The sequence below is a fragment of the Bipolaris sorokiniana genome (genome assembly GCF_000338995.1).
Source record: "Bipolaris sorokiniana ND90Pr unplaced genomic scaffold COCSAscaffold_1, whole genome shotgun sequence".
In the NCBI taxonomy this organism is placed as follows: domain Eukaryota; kingdom Fungi; phylum Ascomycota; class Dothideomycetes; order Pleosporales; family Pleosporaceae; genus Bipolaris; species Bipolaris sorokiniana.
The window spans coordinates 3,523,398-3,543,299 of record NW_006911895.1 but is presented as its reverse complement, the minus strand read 5'-3'; the positions used below and the strand labels follow the sequence as shown (position 1 = coordinate 3,543,299).

At 50.1% G+C, this 19,902-nt stretch overlaps 7 protein-coding genes across 7 annotated transcripts; 4 read left to right on the top strand and 3 right to left on the bottom strand.

Moving 5' to 3' along the window:
• Nucleotides 1-170: 170 nt before the first annotated feature.
• COCSADRAFT_69449 (uncharacterized protein) lies at nucleotides 171-2,090 on the bottom strand (the record flags this gene model as incomplete). The annotated part of the gene is made up of 1 exon (XM_007696578.1): nucleotides 171-2,090. A coding segment is annotated over one exon (1,920 nt), but the record flags the coding sequence as incomplete, so codon positions are not given.
• A 541-nt stretch (nucleotides 2,091-2,631) lies between these two features.
• On the top strand, nucleotides 2,632-7,371 carry COCSADRAFT_177807 (uncharacterized protein). Its single transcript, XM_007697136.1, has 7 exons — nucleotides 2,632-4,650; nucleotides 4,795-5,247; nucleotides 5,311-5,556; nucleotides 5,616-5,675; nucleotides 5,737-5,784; nucleotides 5,855-6,010; nucleotides 6,069-7,371. Exons 1-7 carry the CDS (start codon nucleotides 2,673-2,675, stop codon nucleotides 7,196-7,198), a joined length of 4,071 nt encoding a protein of 1,356 aa, XP_007695326.1. The 5' UTR covers nucleotides 2,632-2,672; the 3' UTR covers nucleotides 7,199-7,371.
• A 507-nt stretch (nucleotides 7,372-7,878) lies between these two features.
• On the bottom strand, nucleotides 7,879-8,969 carry COCSADRAFT_342396 (uncharacterized protein; the record flags this gene model as incomplete). The annotated part of the gene is made up of 5 exons (XM_007697135.1): nucleotides 7,879-7,918; nucleotides 8,007-8,023; nucleotides 8,063-8,331; nucleotides 8,411-8,735; nucleotides 8,934-8,969. 5 exons carry the CDS (start codon nucleotides 8,967-8,969, stop codon nucleotides 7,879-7,881), a joined length of 687 nt encoding a protein of 228 aa, XP_007695325.1.
• A 1,551-nt stretch (nucleotides 8,970-10,520) lies between these two features.
• COCSADRAFT_32842 (uncharacterized protein) lies at nucleotides 10,521-12,106 on the top strand. Its single transcript, XM_007696200.1, has 2 exons — nucleotides 10,521-10,631; nucleotides 10,693-12,106. Exons 1-2 carry the CDS (start codon nucleotides 10,565-10,567, stop codon nucleotides 11,979-11,981), a joined length of 1,356 nt encoding a protein of 451 aa, XP_007694390.1. The 5' UTR covers nucleotides 10,521-10,564; the 3' UTR covers nucleotides 11,982-12,106.
• Nucleotides 12,107-12,223: 117 nt separating this feature from the next.
• COCSADRAFT_156339 (uncharacterized protein) lies at nucleotides 12,224-13,020 on the top strand (the record flags this gene model as incomplete). The annotated part of the gene is made up of 3 exons (XM_007697134.1): nucleotides 12,224-12,355; nucleotides 12,409-12,881; nucleotides 12,939-13,020. 3 exons carry the CDS (start codon nucleotides 12,224-12,226, stop codon nucleotides 13,018-13,020), a joined length of 687 nt encoding a protein of 228 aa, XP_007695324.1.
• Nucleotides 13,021-13,199: 179 nt separating this feature from the next.
• On the bottom strand, nucleotides 13,200-13,812 carry COCSADRAFT_76678 (uncharacterized protein; the record flags this gene model as incomplete). The annotated part of the gene is made up of 2 exons (XM_007697133.1): nucleotides 13,200-13,696; nucleotides 13,752-13,812. 2 exons carry the CDS (start codon nucleotides 13,810-13,812, stop codon nucleotides 13,200-13,202), a joined length of 558 nt encoding a protein of 185 aa, XP_007695323.1.
• A 937-nt stretch (nucleotides 13,813-14,749) lies between these two features.
• Nucleotides 14,750-18,428, top strand: COCSADRAFT_132882 (glycosyltransferase family 2 protein). Its single transcript, XM_007697132.1, has 4 exons — nucleotides 14,750-15,033; nucleotides 15,177-15,376; nucleotides 15,477-18,029; nucleotides 18,085-18,428. Exons 1-4 carry the CDS (start codon nucleotides 15,015-15,017, stop codon nucleotides 18,097-18,099), a joined length of 2,787 nt encoding a protein of 928 aa, XP_007695322.1. The 5' UTR covers nucleotides 14,750-15,014; the 3' UTR covers nucleotides 18,100-18,428.
• The last annotated feature ends 1,474 nt before the right edge of the window (nucleotides 18,429-19,902 follow it).

Genomic DNA, 19,902 nt, shown 5'->3' with positions numbered 1-19,902 from the left:
TTGGCTACGGGTGATGATTACGCCCCAAAGGGTGGAATTCAGAACTATAAAAACTTAATTTTTTTTTTGAAAACTTACTATAAACCTAAGCGTTAAATGTAGACTAGTTAAATCTCTTAATTTAAAACTTCAAGGTCTCTATTTCAGCTCCACTCATCACCGTCCCCATCGTCTCCAAGCTCGCCCTTAAGCTCTCTTACCATGCGTTCCTCGCTCCCTATTGCCGGCCGTGGCAAATTATCTACACTCAGGATCAGATCCTCTGGCTCAAAAGCCCCTCGTACGATGTGCGTGCCGGGTGTGCTGGTAAACAACACCTTGATGGAAGCCATCACACTGGTATCAGCAACGAGGATAATCAAGCTGGCAAACACCCTCAATGCCTCAGCTTCGAACTGATCCCTTTCGAATAAAACTGCGCCATCGACAATGATGAACAGCGTTGTCTGGGGTGGTAATTGTCGCACCAGCGAGTGGAGTAGCTTGATAAGCACTTCAAGACCACCCTCTTGAAGGCTCACAAGATCAATGTGATTGTGTAAGGGTCTAGTGTCGAATTCAAATTGCCTTAACAACTGGTCGATTAGACTCAAAAGCATAGCACGCCCACCAGTACGAGCTCCAGGGTCGCTCTCGTCAACATGGCGTCCACAGAACCACAGTGCGGACATGAATCGGTCTTTAGTCCGTAGAGACTGCACCAGAGTCATGCAGAAAACAGATAGTGGCGAGACTTCAGCAATCTTCTTCGGTCGGTGCAAGTCCCAGTGAACCAAAAGCTTCGACGACGAGGCAGATACAATCCAGTTCTGGAAGAGCTGTGTGTGGATGATTTGCTCAGCTCTTGCTTTATCTTTTCCAGAAAGCTGCTCTTTCTTATCCATGACGAAAGCGATGTCAGCGAAGTCGAGGTCAAAAGTATCGATCATATTCCGGAGTGTGTCTTGGCTGATGTACCAACCCAGGGCCGGTGCTTGGGCTGACTGCGGCGGAGGAGCCCACATACTTTGCTGTATTGGCGATGTAGAGCGCAGTATCCCATTCTCGACCTTAAGATAAATGTTTTCCTGTCGGGCAACTTCCAGCTCGCGATCTTTCTGCTGCAGATGGTCTCTCAGTAGCTGCTCTATCTTGTTGTTTCCGGTGACCAAGATGTCGACCTTGTTGGTAAGCTGCTCAAGAACCCTTCTCGTCTCTTGAGAATACATGTGAAATTGGAAAATATGCGATTTCAGCGCTTGTTGAATGAGATCCCTGGCCTTCGTCTGGATCATGGTGAGGCTCTCGAGTAAGCTCTCCTCATAATCCCCACCACTGAGAAGGGCTTTCCCGCCTCGGAAGAACTCGTTGCTGATGAAGAAGCCTATGGCTCGTTCCACAGCCTCTAGAGTCGCGGCAATTAAATCAATGGATGCGTTCCGAATGTTCACATCGCCTTGGAACGTGCTGAGGAATACCTCTACGTCAGAAAAGATTGGAACGACCCCATCGAAGCCTGCAAGGACCTGGTTTCGCACAGTTGCAGCTGTCTTGACAGCGTCAAGTACTACTTCTACGGCGCCTACAACCGGAGTCGCGATTGGATCCTGAGGAACAAGTTTTGAAGCAATTTTTGTCGCTTCGGCTCCAGGAGTGATGTTATCGGCGACCTTTCTTCGTACCTTTCGAATCCAGCCCACTGGGCCCCCGCTCCTCTGGTATTCCGAGCGCGCCAATTCAAGCGTTTCATAGATAGTATCCCAGTTGGGTTTGTCTCTGATGTGGTACACGGTTTTCGATCGGCCCTTAGGCTCTTTCGTGGACTTGAATCTTATCATAGCATCTGGAAAGACCTCATTCCAGAACTTCATAGCATTCGTATCTGTCCATTCTGGCCTTTGCGGTAAACCGTTGCTGCCTGGCGGCGCGTTCGATGCTGGCGGTGTCGCGAGGCTGTTGTTGGTATTGGCCACCAAAGCCTGGGAAGCCGGCACATAATGCCTCGACATCTGATCGTACTTCACAGATCGAGAAGAAAATACCGGATGGTATTTGGAGAGTCGCCCATCAATGAAATCAATGGTCGGCGCTTGTTTCGTAAGTGCTGGTATTGGCAGTTTTGCCATGATGGCTCTGTTCCAAGGAGAAGAGGCTTTGTAGGACTGTCGATGGTTAAGGCAACCGCTCAGCTGCACAGCCGGGTTCAGGTCACGTCACTTCGTAACAGACTTGCGAAAATCTTGCTTGGTTGCTCAGATGGTTTGTATGGCATATTCTTCTCGTTAGCAACTGCCATCTCCGGTCGCTCCTGTGTGACAAGGCTGAGAATTCTTGTCGCACAACAGCATAGAATTGGGTAGAGGTGCATCTAGATTTACGCAAGCATTTCCGGCCCCCACAGCTGAGCGAGCGGGGCTCATCAGTGTTCATGCTGGTCTTAAGGATTTAAACCTCCTCCTGCATTCTTGATTTGAAAGGTGCGACATGCGCTTTTTCCTCACACCATCCATTGTCAATGCCTTCTCAGCTTGAGATATTACCGCGCAACTAGTCTGTTCAGGGTGCTAGTCCCTTCTAAGATCACTCCTCTTGTCTTTACTCAGCTGTGGTCTTGGTGCCCCGTCATTGCAGCGCACTTGCAGCAGCCGCGATCCGTCCACTTGTTTCGAGAGATTCCTATTTAAGGCTAGGACATGGCCGACGTTACCAACAATACTTTGAATCCGGATGAGAGCACAAAGCCAGCAACTGACTACATTGGCAAGCCTCATGCAGCAGCTGTAGATGATGAGGGCGAAAGGCCTACACCATCAGTGGGCATTGGGCTTTTCGATGAGCTCAACGATCTGAAAAAGAAGATCGCGGAGCTCGAGGCGCGTCAGGCCAAACCCTGCCTTGCAGGATCTGAGACAGCAGGAACCGATCCCAAAGTCATGGCTGATATGGAAAAATACAAGCGAATGGAAGCCTGCTTGTATAAGCATCGGAAAGAGTGGGAGCTTAACATAGGGCCAGGAAAGTGGTCATCCGCATTCGCATCCGCACGTGATCTGGATTTTGGTGCACAACATTGGGATGTGTTTTCCATGCGAATTGACGCAGAAAATTCGTACAAGCGGCCAGATGTCTTTGATTCTGACCACGATTGCGGCCCCAAGGGTACGGCTCATCCAGAGGAGGATGGAAAAGATTGTAAGGACGATTACGACATGAACATCGACTGGGGCAACCGCCGAGACAGAGTACGCAAGTATTTCGAATGGGAGTTGGAGCGCCTATTCTTGGCTGAAGAGCTGCAACTGAAAAAACAAGCCGAAATCAAGAGTGCCAAGGAGCAGAAGCGGCGAGAGCGTCGTATAATGGTACCTGATATGAATAGCGTGCTTGACGAGAATCAGAAGACGGATGGTACAGTGCAGGTTCTCACTGGTTCTGCCGCACCCAGGCTCAACCCTCTGGAGTGGTATCAGTTCAAGCATCTAGCGCGTATCAGAGAGCAGGATGCAAATGTTGTCGACATCCTCATTGGTGAACCTGTCATTGACGATGATGTGGGGGCAAACCAGTTCTGGTTTGGCTACTCTGGACGTCGATCAACCAGGGATATGGCCAAATCCACCGGCCAGAAGTCATTTGATCCCAAGGAACCCGGCAAAACACCACTTCCAGAGAGAATCAGGATACACTCTGATGCTCTTTTAAGGATCTTTGTTGAAATTCTTGGATCGGAAGGGAGATCGCTGGCTGACTCGGAAAGGGAGGCCGCTGTATTCATCAGGCCCTACAAGGCGCTCGCCTATCGAGAACACGCACTGCGAGACTGGTGTACGGCGCTAGAGAAGAAGCTAAGAAGGACGTCCACCAGCCAGCGGAATTCTACATATACCGAGGCCTCAGTCATCAACGCAGAACGGAGTGTTGAGATTGCTCCGGTAAAGGGGCAGCTTACCAATGACATGGTTACTGAGAGTAAATCTGAAGTATCCACCGACCCCTCAGCACTGGTAGTCACAGCCAGAGGACACGCAGAAAGCACTTTGAGAGTTGTTGAGCCTCTAGCTGACCAAACCGAAGAATCAGACGGCGAAGGCGAACGGGAAGAGAACGAAAGCGAAGGAAACGACCTAACAAAGTCATCGACAGCACTAGAGCATTTGAAATGTCTCCTTCAATTCCTAGATTCCAGCGTTGGAGCAAAACGAGACTACCTCAACGGACCTCTATGTCGAAAAGTTTTCTTCTCCGACCTCTGGTACCTGTTTCGTCCTGGCGTCGAGGTAATAAGTAGCGACGGAAAGCAGGCTTACAAAGTCATCAGCGTTACCAGTGAAAAGCACCGCATCGTCCCTTCCTGGCAGAAGTGGTGGAATCCTCCAGATAGTCGAGAGGATAAGGACCGGAAGAAGGCAGCCTTCAGTGTCAACTGCGTATACATAGATTTTGATGGGAAAAATATAGGTCCTGTAGAGAAATTTTTCGACTTCAAACGATTTGACGGCGAAAGGGAGGTCACTTCCTTAGAGATATATCCTCTTCGTTTCCACCCTGTCAGACGGTCCGAGTACAGCGATGCGGAGTGGAAAGAGCTAGAGCATTACCCTGCTCAGGAAAGGTACCGGCAGAAACTCATACTTCGAGGCACTAAGTTTCTTGACGTCGTTGGAGTTAAGCGTAGGTGACCCCGCTCTTACAAACCCCATTGCCCTCCTACACCTATAAGCCACTATGGGAGACCTCTGCGATCTCTCCCTTCTGGCTAAAACAACTTTATTTTAGTTATTTGGACATATACTGACCTTATGACCTCGCGTTAAGATATGTACTATGCTGGACCAACGCTGGAAGTGAAAGACGAAGTAGAGAGTCCAGTTGTTATCGATTTCGAAACAGCATTCACCATGAGAGACGATCATACGGTATTGAGAAATCAGGGGCAAAGCGTGTGGAAGCCGGAGCTCATCACCCTAATTGGTAGTGTCGAAGCCGAAGAAAGCATCGATATTGTCCCTGGCTCTTGCAGGGGTGACTGCTGTCAGAATGACTATGTGCACGACGACCAATATGTTGATCAAAAGCAGAGGTCCGAGTATATCAATAGCCTGCTGCCTAATTCAATCAGCCTAGACGAACAGCCACCGATTACTATCATGCCTCGTCCGCTAAAGGAACTGCAGACGGGCCCCGAGGGCAACGCAACATGTTCCGAAGACGAACTCGTCATCATGTCGTATCGTGTATTCGGCTTCGTTCTGCGGAGTCGAAAATGGGGTGAGCAAGCATCTCCAGTCTATCCAGAACGCATCAACAGTACATACTGACAATTCCATCCAGCTAAACTGGACCTGTCGCATCTGACCGAAGTTCATCCGCCGGAAGCACCGCCTATGACGGCCGCTACAGCGGGGAAGGGCACTTCGCACCAACAAAGGAAGGAACACGAGCCTTCACTAGTCTTTAATCGTCTCGTACTCGAAAAGGGGCATCGCTCCATGGTTGTATCACTCATTGCCCAACACTTTCGGGATAAGAAATCTATTACAGGTCAAAGAGAGGAGTTCGATCTCGTAAAAGGAAAAGGTAAAGTTGCCCATCGTCTCTAGAAGTACGGACTGGTCATAGACTGATTTCTACTGTAGGAAAAGGTCTGATCTTACTTTTGCATGGCGCCCCTGGAGTAGGGAAGACTTCCACTGCTGGTTTGTACTACCCGTCCACTTATATTGGTTGAAACTTTCAATGGCCAACATTGCGTAACAGAAGGGGTCGCAGAATTGTTCCAAAAGCCGTTATTTCAGATCACATGCGGTACGTGACAATATGCTCCAGCTCTGGACTCATTCATCGAACAGTAACTAACAATCATTGGCAACCTCAGGCGACCTTGGAACAACCGCAACAGAAGTCGAAACCGCCTTGGAGATGAACTTTTCGCTTGCTAATAAGTGGGATTGTATTCTTCTCCTCGATGAGGCCGATGTCTTCTTAGCAGAGAGGACAAAAGAAGACTTCAAGCGAAACGGACTCGTTGCTGGTCAGTCACCAACCTTTGTGCGCGTCTCAACTTCTTCATTTGCTTACTCTTATGAAAGTCTTCCTACGCCTCATGGAATATTACTCAGGTATCCTCTTTCTGACAACCAACCGCGTCGGCGACTTTGACGAAGCCTTCACCTCGCGTATCCATGTCAGTCTCTACTACCCTGAACTCAATATAGACAAGACCGTTCAGGTATTTAAAATCAACATGGAAATGATTCAGGCCCGATTCGATACCAAAAACCGCGTCATTAAGATTGATAGAGAGAATATCGCCGCCTTCGCAGCCAAATACTTCGCCACGTACCCAGATGCACGCTGGAACGGTCGCCAGATCCGCAACGCATGCCAGACAGCAGTGGCTCTGGCGGAATTCGAGGCCCAAAATAGAGGTCTGCAAGATACGGAGAATCCGGATACGGTTGTAAATCTGAGAGTTGAGCATTTCGAGGTTGTGAGAAATGCGTACCTTGAATTTACGAAGTATATGCACGATTTGCATGGCGCCAATTCTGCACGGAGGGCGAAGGAGGGGAAGTTACGAGCTATCTGGATTGATGAAAACGACCGCGTGGTGAGGACCCAGAACATGGGCGGTACAGGGTTGGATAAGAAGAACGCATTCTTGCTTGCTTCACAGAGCCAGCCAAGCTATCCACATGGACATTCACCTCAGCAGAGCTTCGAGAAGTCGTTTTTTGGGCAGCAACCAGGAGCTTACCCACAGCCGGGTTACCAGCAGCCACAACAACAGCAGCAATACTACCAGAACCCTAACCACAACCAAGGGTTCAACCCGCAGCAGCCGCAATACAAAATTCCTCCACAAGGACAGATGCAAGGACAGCCGTCCACTTTTAGCGAGAATTGGAACAACCAAGGCGCGGGGAATTCTGGTACTTTCTCTCCAGCCCCTCAGAACGGAGGACACTTAGCCGACTCTGTTCCACCGAGACAGCAAGTGACGCCTTCGCCGCAACCTCAACAAACACAACCAAATCCGCGATGGTTAGACGAAAACATCAAAAACATTTATGTAGCATCTGGTCAGCGGGTTGATGGACAAGCAACGGCTGGGACGGGTGGGGCCATCGGACAGGGATGGAATTGCCCCTGTGGAAATTCTAATCCTGTGCATTCAGGGTTTTGTTCAAACTGCGGGGGGAAAGCGCAACGACTATAAGGTTGGATTTTTGTTTCAAAAGGCTATAGAGGTTAAATTATAAATTCCACCCTCTAGGGCGTAATCGATACCCGTTCAAAATTGATAGTTTCAAGTAGTAGCAGTAGTTGTAGTCGCTATATCCTGTCGTTTGCGATGGATGACTGACTGTTGGCATGAGAACCATGGCTGAGATTCCTGATTCTTCATATGGCCTTGCTTTACCAAGTGCTATTGTTGGAACAAGTGAAGGAGTGGGATGTTGGAGCATAACGGGAGTGGGTGCCTAGGCCGCCTTCGTACACATGTGGGGACGGACAGGAACGGCCGCTCGCTCCTCATTGGCTGTTTTAGACCCACCCCGCTCATCCCTCCGAGTGCGAGTGCGAGTGTGTGCCTCTCCGCTTGTGCTTCGGACCTCGCTGTCCGTATGTGGCGCTGAGAGACATCTTCACTACTGTCTTCATTAGCTGGGTCGGCATTGAATAGACAGAGCATGTGTTACCTATATCAAGAACCTCTATGATCTCGGATAATGAACGCTATCGAAACTACATTTATGAATACCATACGCCACCGTGGTTGAGTATAAAGATCACGATTTCAGATGAACAGCTTAGCACATCATTTATCGCCAAGTATTCAGATATGGAAATGCATACTATGAGAATATGACAACAATTTCAGAAAGAAAGTCGCCACTAAGGAATTCCGCCAAGCTTGCTTCCGATAACTACCCATCTTTCAATAATACATACATAGAATACCCCTACGCTACAGTGACAGCTGCCATTCTTTCCCCACGATCGAGCTTGACTTTCCAACTTACGTATCAGCAAACCGAGACTGCATAGATGAAAAGCAGGAATTATGGACATCACTCACCAATAGTGGTAAAGAGCACAGGACGCTCAATGCAGCAGCTGCAAGGAAGAAGGCCCATATAGTGGTCATGGCACTGGCAATCTCTGGAGTCATCAGAGTCTTTTCCGTTCCAGATAACGCTTGGGAAGCCTTGCTGCTTGATTCCGCGATAAGGTTTCCAATCTCCTTTTCCGAGAAATCTGGAAGAGCTTTGCCGAATTTGTCGACGGCTACGTTGTGGAAAAGGCTACCACTGATAGCAAGAAATAGGATCATGCCAAGGTCTTGGGCTGAAATTTGGGGTAATATATCTTAGCTACGCCGGCTTTTCCTGCTCATTAGAAAGAATAGACACGTACGTCAGCGTACCTGAATACATGCCTGAACCCCCGATTCCAGCAACAACACGGCCGATGATCAGCGCTGTCATATTTGGAGTAACACCGCAAAGCGCGATGCCGGCTTCAAACAGGACAATGTTGAAGATGTATACCCACTTGATGTTGAAGACACCATAGATCTTACCCCAGAGCAGGATGAACATGGTTCCAAGGGCGAAGCCAGTGCCGATCCATGAGAGTAGCTCGAGGTGCCCGAAATCGTTGATGACGGCTGGTTTGATGTTGGCGACGATTGTGTTGTCAAGGGCGAAGAGGAGGGTTGTGGATAACATGGCAGCGTAAGCAGTAGCCCACTAATGAGCCATCTAATAGGTTAAACAATGCAAATCCACACCATCCGGGTACTCAAGCCATGTCAGACATACCCAGTTTATCCATGGTCAACTAGGTCACTTTGCAACAATCCGACACTTCAAATGCAACATCTCGCTTGTAGGATGTGTATTGTGTCTAATATTTAGCTGTTAAGATAAGATCAGCTATCCTTACACCTTGACCTGCTGCATATGCGCCATGCGGCCCGGCATATCAGCCTGCTAGCAGCGGTAGTACCCATGGAATCAGTTCCACGATACAGAAGATGGGATGATGATGCACTGGTTGCGGGTGTATCATGCGAGCGACTCGAGCTGTCATAGTTAGCCTCCTGCTGCCGTTTCGTCGCTGGCGCAAGGTTGATTGATTAGGCGCCCTGAGCACAGGTATTGTTTGAACCGCTGTCCTCTGTCACATTCTAGACGGGAATATGCTGCCCAAAATTCTGATGACAAGCATCCTAATCTTATGGACAACGGTGAGTGGGTCCGTCATTGAGATGTTGCGTCATGTCGTAGACTAAGAGCTCTTTTTTTTGAGTCTTGACACCAATGTCTTTAGCGACCAGATAGACTCTACCTATTCTACACTACGAATCTATGGAAATGTCTTTTATGGAAATGTAGCCGAGTCTTCAATGCTCTGTTAAATTCAACATTTCATCAACTCAGCTGTCTGCATCCTCAACCCGTTGCAAAGCTTGATCTTTTCTCATAATATTCACATATATTGCATTTGTTTTTCTACAAGAATGTTCGATCACATATATGGTATGGGGTTTTCAAAACTTTTAAGTATCCAAGAAAATATAGAGCTCCCTTAACAGACATGTAGCTAGTTATTGAAGACGACGAAATATGGGTCGCTCAACTATTTGTATTTCGTATTGCACGCCACGCCATACTTGTACGCCAATTCTATCTCTGCCCCAGCTCTAGCACGTAAATATAGAGCCCAGACGCCTTAATTTATGTTCTTGTTTTTGCTAAACACATCAGCGCATGAACTAACACGATATTCTTACTCCATCTCCTGTAGTATTGACAAGCATATATATCGAGCTATGTATACACTTTATGAGTAGATCAAGTCTGCTGCAAATACTTTCGGTTTTACGTACACTTGTGCTACGAAAGACTCCTCACGAAGTGGCATGACTCTCACCTGACGTACGATACACGATGAGGAAACTCACTGTATTGGGAAAACCCATGTTTGCCAGATTATTAACCACCGGCTGGGACCAGGGTTCCAACTTCTGTGCTAGCCTTTCCTTGTAATACATTGGAAACTTGCTGAAGATCAAAACAGACTACTACCTAAAAGTGCACCAAATATTTCCTAGAGCTCACTTATGAGCGCATTTCTCATGCACAAACACGACCCTGTCTAAAAAACACATCTGTTCACTTCACAGTAGGTATGAATATTGGCTTTACCCCCAACGGAAAAAACTGAAACTGTTTACATACATGTAAAATGCCATGCAGTTACCATTCTCATTCGTTTTGCTAATTTTCTTAGGGCTGATTCCAGCCGCTTGGCGGTTCATCCCGCAATATATGCAACGTGCTGACATTGCATACGCAACGACCGAAATAGAAACCCACAAATTGCTAGCATCGTATTGGAAGGTGGTGCTCAGTCTTTGATTGGCTAGTCATGTTGGTAGAGCAAGCGCATACTCAGCTTGACTCGTGATGCTAATATGCGATTGCTTTCATGCGGGGAACGTATATTTTTTGAGTGACATATAAACAGACGTTGGATGCGAACATGATACTTCTTGGTATCGAAGCAAGCAAACATGTCTTCCACGGTGCTGCAGGTTTGCTGTATCATTGCTACATATCTACAAGTTCAGGGACTGGCGCGTAAGAAGATCTCCACGATATGTGTTATGTTGAGGTTGCAACCATGACTTATCCCACATAGAGTCCATTCCAAGTCCTACATCGAGCTCAAATGCACCCTCGAATACTGTCGTCGCTCCTGCTCCCACGCACCCACCGATACCGCCTGCAAACACTCCCGCTCTGCCACCCGACTTCTCCGATATTCCAGCGAGTGTAATTAGTTGCTGGGATGCCCAGGCCAGCTATACCTCAGCCTCTTGGTTTCTCTATACCCAGCTTTTGAGCAGCGAGAACTACACCTGGAATGATTGGTCAACCACGTCTTATTCGTACTCTACATATCTCAATGAGCGATTCGACTGCAAAACTACCGCTTTACCGTCTCTAACGACGTTGTGCGATGGATTCCCTCGTGCGTCTACAAGCTCAACAAAATGCCAGACTGTTACCCAGACATACACCTTCACGATTACTGGTGAGGCTACATACTATACGCCACCATGGTCCACAGAACTCGATAAATTGCCCTCTCCAACCTGTACCGTCGCTAGTGACTACGGTGCATTGTGTACTAGGCTAAAGGACGCATATAAATGGCGTACATCGTTCCTGTCGCAGAATCCCTCCATCACAGGATCGATTGCAGGACCTGGATGCACAGTTCTCAACGATGGAACCGTACCGTCACAGCCCCCCTGCTATCTTGAAGGAGGAACATGGGAAGCGTTCTACTGGCCTACTACTGCAATTCCCTCAGGGCCGGCATTTTGCGACACCAATAGCACAAACGCTACTACTACGTCTGGCCAAGCTAGAACTGCCGTAGTTTCTGGCATAACCATGACTAGTCCAAGCGTGTACTATCTGCTACGCAACGCAATCCTCCAGACACTCACAGGCCGGGCCTCGCTGATCGGGAACACAAACACTGCCACTAAGACGGACATTTTCGCGCCATCAACAACCGCCTCGCTTCTGACAGTTGCACAGCGCGAGGCCGATATCGTGACCATATCACGTGTATGCGCGGGCTCCGGTCAACGCCGATACTGTACCTTCCACGGGTCTCCCGGTTTCTCCATCGCAGACCTTGCTACCGTGCGCGCATCCGAGTACTGCGGATATTGGGGCTGCGGCGCTAGTGAGACCATCTACCAGGACGAATATACGCCTACGCTCGGCATTCCTGTAAGTGAAGTCGCAGCGCAGAATGGGGTTTTCGGGGATTGTGCATGGACTACACCGGGTTTAAGAGTGCGAACTGCGGGGACGGCCGCGTATAATGGTGGTACGATGAAGGTGGAGAACTGGCACCCTATTACAGCAACATCGCGGGGTCCTAGTAACAGTATGGAGACGGGTGCATGATTCGTTGACTATGTATGTCTTGGATGGAGCGAGTGCAAGCGATGTGAAATAGAGTGCAGAAAGAGCACTAGTAACTTAGCATATGATCTGCCGCTACTAGTCCCCAAGCGATCGGACTTCCGAGATGCACTTCGTCATGGTTACTCATCCCATCTTTTCGTGATTCTCAAACTCCCAACCCGAGCTTTACTGTGTTGACGTGCAAAGCTTCCCCTCCAAGCTTCATCTTGTTGCATACCACAATGTGCCCAGTACTATACCAAATGCTCGCCAACACATTTGTGCGCTCGTCGCGCCGTGTTGTTCCTGCATCGCGAACACTGCGGCTTCGAGGCGCCCGACCCGCTTCGACATTAGCGGAGAACCCGCACATTGTAATGCTTGTTCAATTTTTTTTACATGATCTAGATACTAAAGCAGAATATAGTATGTTCACAAGGATCCATTTGATCCAAGCAAACAATTGCTATCACTTCTACCCACGGAACCCCCAACACCTCAACTCGCAATTGGCACTTGCACTGCTCTGCCGCCCACACCCCGCAATTTTACCGAAAACCCCCAGTTTCTGCCTATACTATACTCGGTGTTCGCGGCGCATGCGGCCCAGGATCCGTACGTTCAGTCGCAAGCAGCTGTTTACGCGTCGCCCGGTGGCTCCAATCTTTCGCGGCCCAACGATGGTGCAGGCGGCGCAAATCACCAGGGTGGCATGGGAGGAGGGGGACATGGAGGGTGGATACATGTTAGCGATTTGAGGAATCCGCCAGACTATGGGCGCATTGCCTGGCCTGAGGACATATTCGGGAGTGTAGAGGTGGATGCACATGGGAGGTTGAATGGAGGTGATGGAGCGTGGCAGAATAGCGGGACATATCGCATTGTGACAAGGGAGGGAATGTGAGTATCAATTAGCATGAGGAACGGCCGAGTGATTGTGGACTGACAATAGTGTAGATTGGGATTGACCGAGTTCATGCGAGGAAAGATGGTGGAAAAGCTGCTGGATCTCGAGAGACAGATTAAGCAAAATTCATGACGACCGCGCGACAGAAGTATATACCCAGGAGGAAACGAGAAATGAAAAAAGCCGATAATGATTCGTGTAATGTAAAATGCACTCTAGCCCATGGCCAGTCTATGGGTATCAAAACGAGACTCCGTTCACAGACGAGTCTTCCAACCACCGTCGTTGGTGCCATGCCAACACCCGCAATCTCAGCTCAACTCTCCCGCCTCCAGCTTTTCCAAGAATGCCTTCCCAAATCTCTGGGCCTGCTCATAGGCAATGGTGAATCCATCGTCGCCGCCGTAGTATGGATCGGCAATCTCCTCGCCCATCTCTCTGCCTCTGTACTTTCTCCTCTTCCCACCAAATTCGCCAAATAACATGACGTGCCCGATGCCGTCCTCGCCACCCCTCTTCTTGACTTCCCTCTGGCGCAAGCTCTCCAGATCCGCCAGGTTCTCATCGTCCATGGCGAAGATGTAGTCAAACTTGTCAAAGTCGGTGGCAGGCGAGAACTTGCGGGCCGAGTGGCGGTACGAGGTGATGTTGTTCTTGCGGAGGGTAGCCATTGTGCGCGAGTCTGGGTCGGAGCCGATATGGTATGCTCCGGTGCCGCATGAATCGATGTGGGATATCAGTGGGTGTGGCGACTTTCCGGCAGGTCGGGTGAGGGACTGGAAGACGCCTTCTGCCATTGTTGAGCGGCCTGCACATGGTGAGTTTAGTGGTGTGCGGTATTGGAGGGACAGTGGTGTACATACAGATGTTTCCAAGGCAGACGAAGAGGACGGAGACGGGCTGCAGGGAGGTTGATTCGCCCATTGTTTCGATGGGTGTGGGGAGGTGCTGTGTCTATAGATGGTGTGATATGGTATGGTACACAAAAAAAAAGTTGGCCGTGTCTGGGTATGTCTGTGCCTGTGGAGAAGCGAGCGAAGATCTGGGGATGGTGGGACGGTTTGGGTGCCAAGACGATGCACAGCACAGGCACAGGCACAGACAGGCACAGACAGGCAGACACAGACACAGACAGGCACAGACATAGACACAGACACAGACACAGGGACCAGCCACGCGTGCTTCCGTCCCAAGGTTCACAAGGCAACTTACCATCTTCTACTACATACTCACACAAGTTGTGGACATGACTCGCCCCGCTACGTGCGCCCAAACAGAGACAAGTATTTCGGGCTTGGGAGGCTTGCTACTCATGCGCAGCCACGGCTGGAATAAGCACTTGGTATGTTAGGCGTACACCATCCTCCACTTGCGGCTGTGGGTGGTGTGTCGACTGCCCTAACAAGGGCAACTCATGCAATACAAGACGACAGGAAGACATGACATCGCCGCAATGCCAATGCTGTCAAGATGAAGGGCCGGTATTGTTCATCTGTAGCAGCCCCTCGTTTATTAGTTAGTTAACGGCAGTGTTTGGCGTAAGCAGGTCACATGCATGGCCTCGTCACTTGGTGCGGCTGTGAAGGCTGAAGGGTGCGGCGGCCATGCCCCACGCTGATTGCGTAGCGAATGGTGCGCAGTCGCAGTCGCAGTCGCAGTCGCAACTTGCCTTGCCTCGCCCACCTGCTCTGCCCTGCTTGGCGGCTGTGTACATACTTCAAGCTACACCCACCCGCCTGCATACTCGGCCAGCTGAGAGACGTCGATATTCCAAAACAAAAACACATTCCATCATCGTCCCGTTCTTTGCCTGGGCCAACCTCGTATCCGGCCTTGTGCGCTCGAGTGCCCGCCGTTACATCATTACCCACCTGTGCCCGCCGGTTGCTGTGGTAAACAACTGCGGTGCACCCTGCAGCTTTTGTGACCCACCAAGCCCACCTGAAACACCATACATATTCCTGCCTTCTATCCCGCAACGCTTATACGACGAGCACAACAACAGCCGCGCCTTTGGATTTGCTGTCGCGCCATCCCTCACATTAACGTTTTGGACTGTGGTTTCGGTTGCCGCATTGCCGCTAGATTGAACAAAGTTGCGGCCGCACCACGGAAATCACGTCGGCATGTCATACAACAGACTAGGTGAGTGCCCACGGAGCACTGCTTCCCTTCTTACGCACCCTCGCAAGGACCTGGTGACCACTCTCTGGGCACTATCCTTTGTTCCCCTAGCCTCTTACCTCACCGACCAGCTACCATATCGAAACACTAACAGCGCTGTCCAGACCACCCGGGCGGCAACGACGACCCGTTCGAGATGGATCCACGACGAGGAAACGGGCGCACGCCCTCTCCCGGACAGCCACTCCGAGGCTACCAACTCGAAGATCGATATACATCTCCCTCACCATCGGGCGTCTTGGAGATTCCCATGGGACCCAACCAAGCAATTGCGTCTAGTGACCGCTTGCCCCTACAACCAAGTGTACGTCGGATACACAGCATGAGACATTCTGAGAGCTGTTAGGGCACTTTGCCATGGTCGCGACATACCCAAAAAAACACCACAGGCTAACAAAACGCAGTACTCGGTAGAAAACATTCCATACACTGGAGGCAACTACCACGACGACTACGACCCACGACCGCAACGACACGAAAATAACTATTCATTCGACCCCCAACAACACCACGATGCATACTACAACCAGCCTTACGACCCAACTCCTCATGATGAGAGCCCCGGTGCGGGATATGGCACCCAGCCTACGCACTACTGGCAGGACGACGACATTAACAGACCTATGATGCAAAGCGGCAACTCATATGGCCCAGACCCTCACGACCCAGAAGACATGGACCCAGAGAACCCGTTTCATGATGAGCCAGCACCGCCACCCAGCCAAGCACCGATTAAAAGATGGAAGACGGTCAAGGAAGTTCAGTTGTTCAAGGGTAACTTGGTTCTCGACTGCCCGATTCCGCCACGACTGCTCAACCAAGTCCCACATGCACAGCCCCCCGAGCGTGACGAGTTCACACACATGCGCTACTCGGCCGCCACATGCGATCCTGAACACTTTGATGCGGAGCGCTTCACCCTTCGCCAGAAGCTGTTTGCTAAGCCGCGGCACACTGAGCTGTTCATTGTCATTACCATGTACAACGAGGAAGACGAGCTGTTCGCGCGCACAATGAGTGGCGTAATCAAGAACATTGAGTACATGAACTCGCGAACTAACAGTAAAACGTGGGGTAAGGATGCGTGGAAGAAGATCGTCGTATGCGTCGTCAGCGATGGTCGTGCCAAGATCAATCCGCGAACCCGTGCTGTACTAGCTGGTCTCGGTGTATACCAAGACGGCATTGCCAAGCAGCAAGTTAACGGCAAGGACGTGACTGCCCATATCTACGAGTACACTACCCAGATGACACTCGACATCAAGAAGGGTGTCGTTAACGTCAAGAAGGGCAACACCCCTGTGCAGATGTTGTTCTGTCTCAAAGAAAAGAACCAGAAGAAGATCAACTCGCATCGTTGGTTCTTTCAGGCTTTTGGTGCCGTCCTGGATCCAAACGTCTGCGTGCTCATCGATGCGGGTACCAAGCCTGGAAAAGATTCCGTCTATCAACTCTGGAAGGCCTTTGATCTCGAGCCAATGTGTGCTGGTGCCTGTGGTGAAATCAAGGCCATGTTGGTGCATGGAAAGAAGCTTCTGAATCCGCTGGTAGCAACTCAGAACTTTGAGTACAAGATGAGTAACATTCTGGACAAGCCTCTGGAATCCGCCTTTGGTTTCATTAGTGTGCTTCCTGGTGCTTTCTCAGCCTACAGATATGTCGCTCTCCAGAACGACAAGACTGGACAGGGTCCACTAGAGAAGTATTTCGCCGGCGAGAAGATGCACGGCGCCAACGCTGGCATTTTCACTGCCAACATGTACTTGGCTGAAGATCGTATTCTCTGTTTCGAGTTGGTCTCCAAACGCAATTGCCACTGGATCTTGCAATACGTCAAGTCGGCCACTGGCGAAACCGATGTTCCTACCACCATGGCCGAGTTCATCAGTCAGCGTCGTCGTTGGCTTAATGGTTCCTTCTTCGCTGCTGTATACGCCTTGGCTCACTCCTTCGACATCTTCCGCAGTGATCACTCTTTCTTGCGAAAAATGATGTTTCTCGTCGAGTTTGTCTACCAGACGATTAGCATGATCTTCGCCTGGTTCGCCCTCGGTAACTTCTTCCTGGTCTTCCGTATCCTCACGGCTTCTCTGCAGAATGAACTCGGCACTGCTGGCAAAGTTCTCTTCATTGTATTCGAATGGCTCTACATCGCTGTCTTAATCACCTGTTTCATCCTGTCATTGGGTAATCGGCCGCAGGGTTCCAACAAGTGGTACATGTCCATGGTCTACTTTTGGTGTATCATCATGACATACCTCATGTTTGCATCCATCTTCATCAGCGTCCGTTCCGTCCAGGGCCAGATCGCTGCCAACAAGGGCTTCAACTTTGCGGATCTGTTCAGGGACAGGATCTTCGCGACGTTGATCATCTCGCTACTGTCGACGTATGTCATGTGGTTCCTCGTCTCCATTATCTTCTTGGATCCGTGGCACATGTTTACTTCCTTCCTCCAATATCTCCTCATGACCCCGACATACATCAATATTCTCAACGTCTACGCTTTTTGTAACACGCACGACATCACCTGGGGTACCAAGGGAGATGACAAACCAGAAAAGCTGCCTTCGGTCATAACAAAAGCCGATGGTAAAGCCGACATTCAGGCACCCACTGATGATGCCGATCTCAACACGCAATATGAGGAAGAGCTAAAAGTGTTTAGCAGTAAGTGGGTCGAAGAGAAAAAGATTCCTTCACCGAGTGAGAAGCAGGAAGATTATTACAAGGGTTTCCGATCCGGCGTTGTCTTGTTCTGGATGTTTTGCAACTTGGGTCTGACAGCCTTGGTTCTGCAGTCGGGTGGCCTGGAGCTCACGGTCAGCACTCCGGACGATGCGCAGAAGAAGAAGAACGAGGCTGCTACTATATATCTGGCTGTTGTTCTGTACAGTGTCGCAGGCTTGTCGGCTTTCAGGTTCATTGGTGCAATGTGGTTCTTAGTTGTCCGAGCGGTAAGTGAAACATGCAAGACACTACACGAAGAGCGTATGCTAACGTTTACATTAGTTCCGTGGTGTCTAGGTTTGGCCATGTTTGGTTATTTGTTCGATGGGAAGCCAAATCAGGGCGGGCCCCCTAAGCATCTTGTGGGAGTTTTTCAGGTTTGTGTGACTTCAGGGAGCGTGTCGTCGCATTACGAATAGGCATTTGTTGTCTTGCCGGGGAGTTTTATGACATGATACCAGCATCTTTTTCTTTCAGGTTAAAGAGACACGTCACCCCTTGTCTTCTGGTGGCATGTGTCCTGACGAGTTGATTTCACTTATGTATCCAACAACGTAAAACATTTTCAAGCTTTTTTCTAGTGACTGCAGTATTGTCTGCGTCCCTCAAATTCACCTACAGCAGACTCATAGATCCCTCTCACCTGTGATACTCTCTGTTGCAAGGCATGCCGCCCTCCTCACCCTCACCTTCAGTTTGACCGGCAGGTTTGAGCACGGACCTCTGGCGTGGTAATAAAGTAGGAGACACCAGTGCGACTCCCTCATCTACACGGCAAACTTTTTAATTTGTGCCAGTCATCTGCTTCAAGTCTTGCTCTTCTACTGCAAATCCTCTTCTCTATACCACACGCAAACAACACCACAGCCTTGCTGCAGCAAGCGTCACTCACTATGAGCTGGGATACAGGTCCTACCTCAGGTATGTGTCATGGCACGCAAATGCCGTCAGCTCACACTAATCTTCTGTGCAGGCGATGCCCCTCGCTGGGATCTTGCTCCAACTGGCGGCGATGACTGGTGTGGTGGCAGCAACAACAACAGCGCTGGTGCCGATGCTGGTGCTAATGCTGGTGGCGATGACAGCTGCCGGATGTGAGTGAGGCTCAGAACCTTCACTTTATCTATACTGACACACACAACAGTTGCAAGCAGTCAGGCCACTACGCCCGTGACTGCCCATCCAAGCCTGAGGGTGGCAGTGGTCTTGCTGGCGAATGCTTCAACTGCGGCCAAGTTGGTCACAACAAGACTGACTGTACCAACGAGCGTGTCCAGCGTCCCTTCGACGGCGTTTGCAAGCTATGTGAGCAGCCGGGTCACCGAGCTATCGATTGCAAGTCTCGCCGCTCAGTCAACTGGTCTGGTGTCCCCGAGATGGATGCCGAAGCTGCATGGGTTGCTCTCATCGATGCCGCTAAAGAAAAAGACTTCGACGTGTTCCGTGTCTGTCTGAAGGCGTACGCTCGTGCCACCATGGACCAGTTCGATCTTCCAGCTGTGGAGCAAGCTCTACGTGAAGATGGTCTCGGTATCTATCTTATTGCCAAAAAGGAGGAGATCCCCATCAACATGACCATTGTCGATCTCATTGGCAACCCTGATCGCGAGTACGTCTTGACTTTCCAGCTCTCTCCAAAGCCTCGTCGCCCCAAGTTGGCCCACGGTTGGCCCGAGAGCCCTGCTCAGAACATGGAGCGTCTTGCATCTTGTGGCGATGTCCAGGATCGTGGTATACCACTGTGTGGCAATTGCGGTGAGCTTGGTCACATTCGCAAGGTCAGTATATCGAACCAGGCCTCTTGATTTGAAGAATTTCGGACTAACATCTAAGCAGCACTGCAAACAAGAGCAAGTTGAACGCGAGACGCATCAGCCCGAGATCCAGTGCGTGAACTGTAAGGAAATCGGTCATCGAGCCCGCGACTGCACCAAAGAACGCTTCAACCCCTTTGCCTGCAGGAACTGCAAGCAGGAAGGCCATAATGCTAAGGAATGTCCCGAGCCTCGTTCAGCCGAGGGCGTCGAGTGCCGCAAGTGCAATGGGATGGGTCACTTTTCCAAGGATGTCAGTGCACACATGGATACTAGTTACCCAATA

Excerpts from the sequence above, each read along its gene's own strand:
- COCSADRAFT_177807 (XM_007697136.1), top strand. The coding sequence starts at position 2,673 with ATGGCCGACGTTACCAACAATACTTTGAATCCGGATGAGAGCACAAAG. Across the intron at positions 5,557-5,615 it reads CGATCTCGTAAAAGGAAAAG|GAAAAGGTCTGATCTTACTT; the intron begins GTAAAGTTGCCC and ends TTTCTACTGTAG. Across the intron at positions 5,676-5,736 it reads AGGGAAGACTTCCACTGCTG|AAGGGGTCGCAGAATTGTTC; the intron begins GTTTGTACTACC and ends ATTGCGTAACAG.
- COCSADRAFT_32842 (XM_007696200.1), top strand. The coding sequence starts at position 10,565 with ATGTCTTCCACGGTGCTGCAGGTTTGCTGTATCATTGCTACATATCTA. Across the intron at positions 10,632-10,692 it reads ACAAGTTCAGGGACTGGCGC|AGTCCATTCCAAGTCCTACA; the intron begins GTAAGAAGATCT and ends TATCCCACATAG.
- COCSADRAFT_132882 (XM_007697132.1), top strand. Across the intron at positions 15,377-15,476 it reads GCTTGCCCCTACAACCAAGT|TACTCGGTAGAAAACATTCC; the intron begins GTACGTCGGATA and ends AACAAAACGCAG.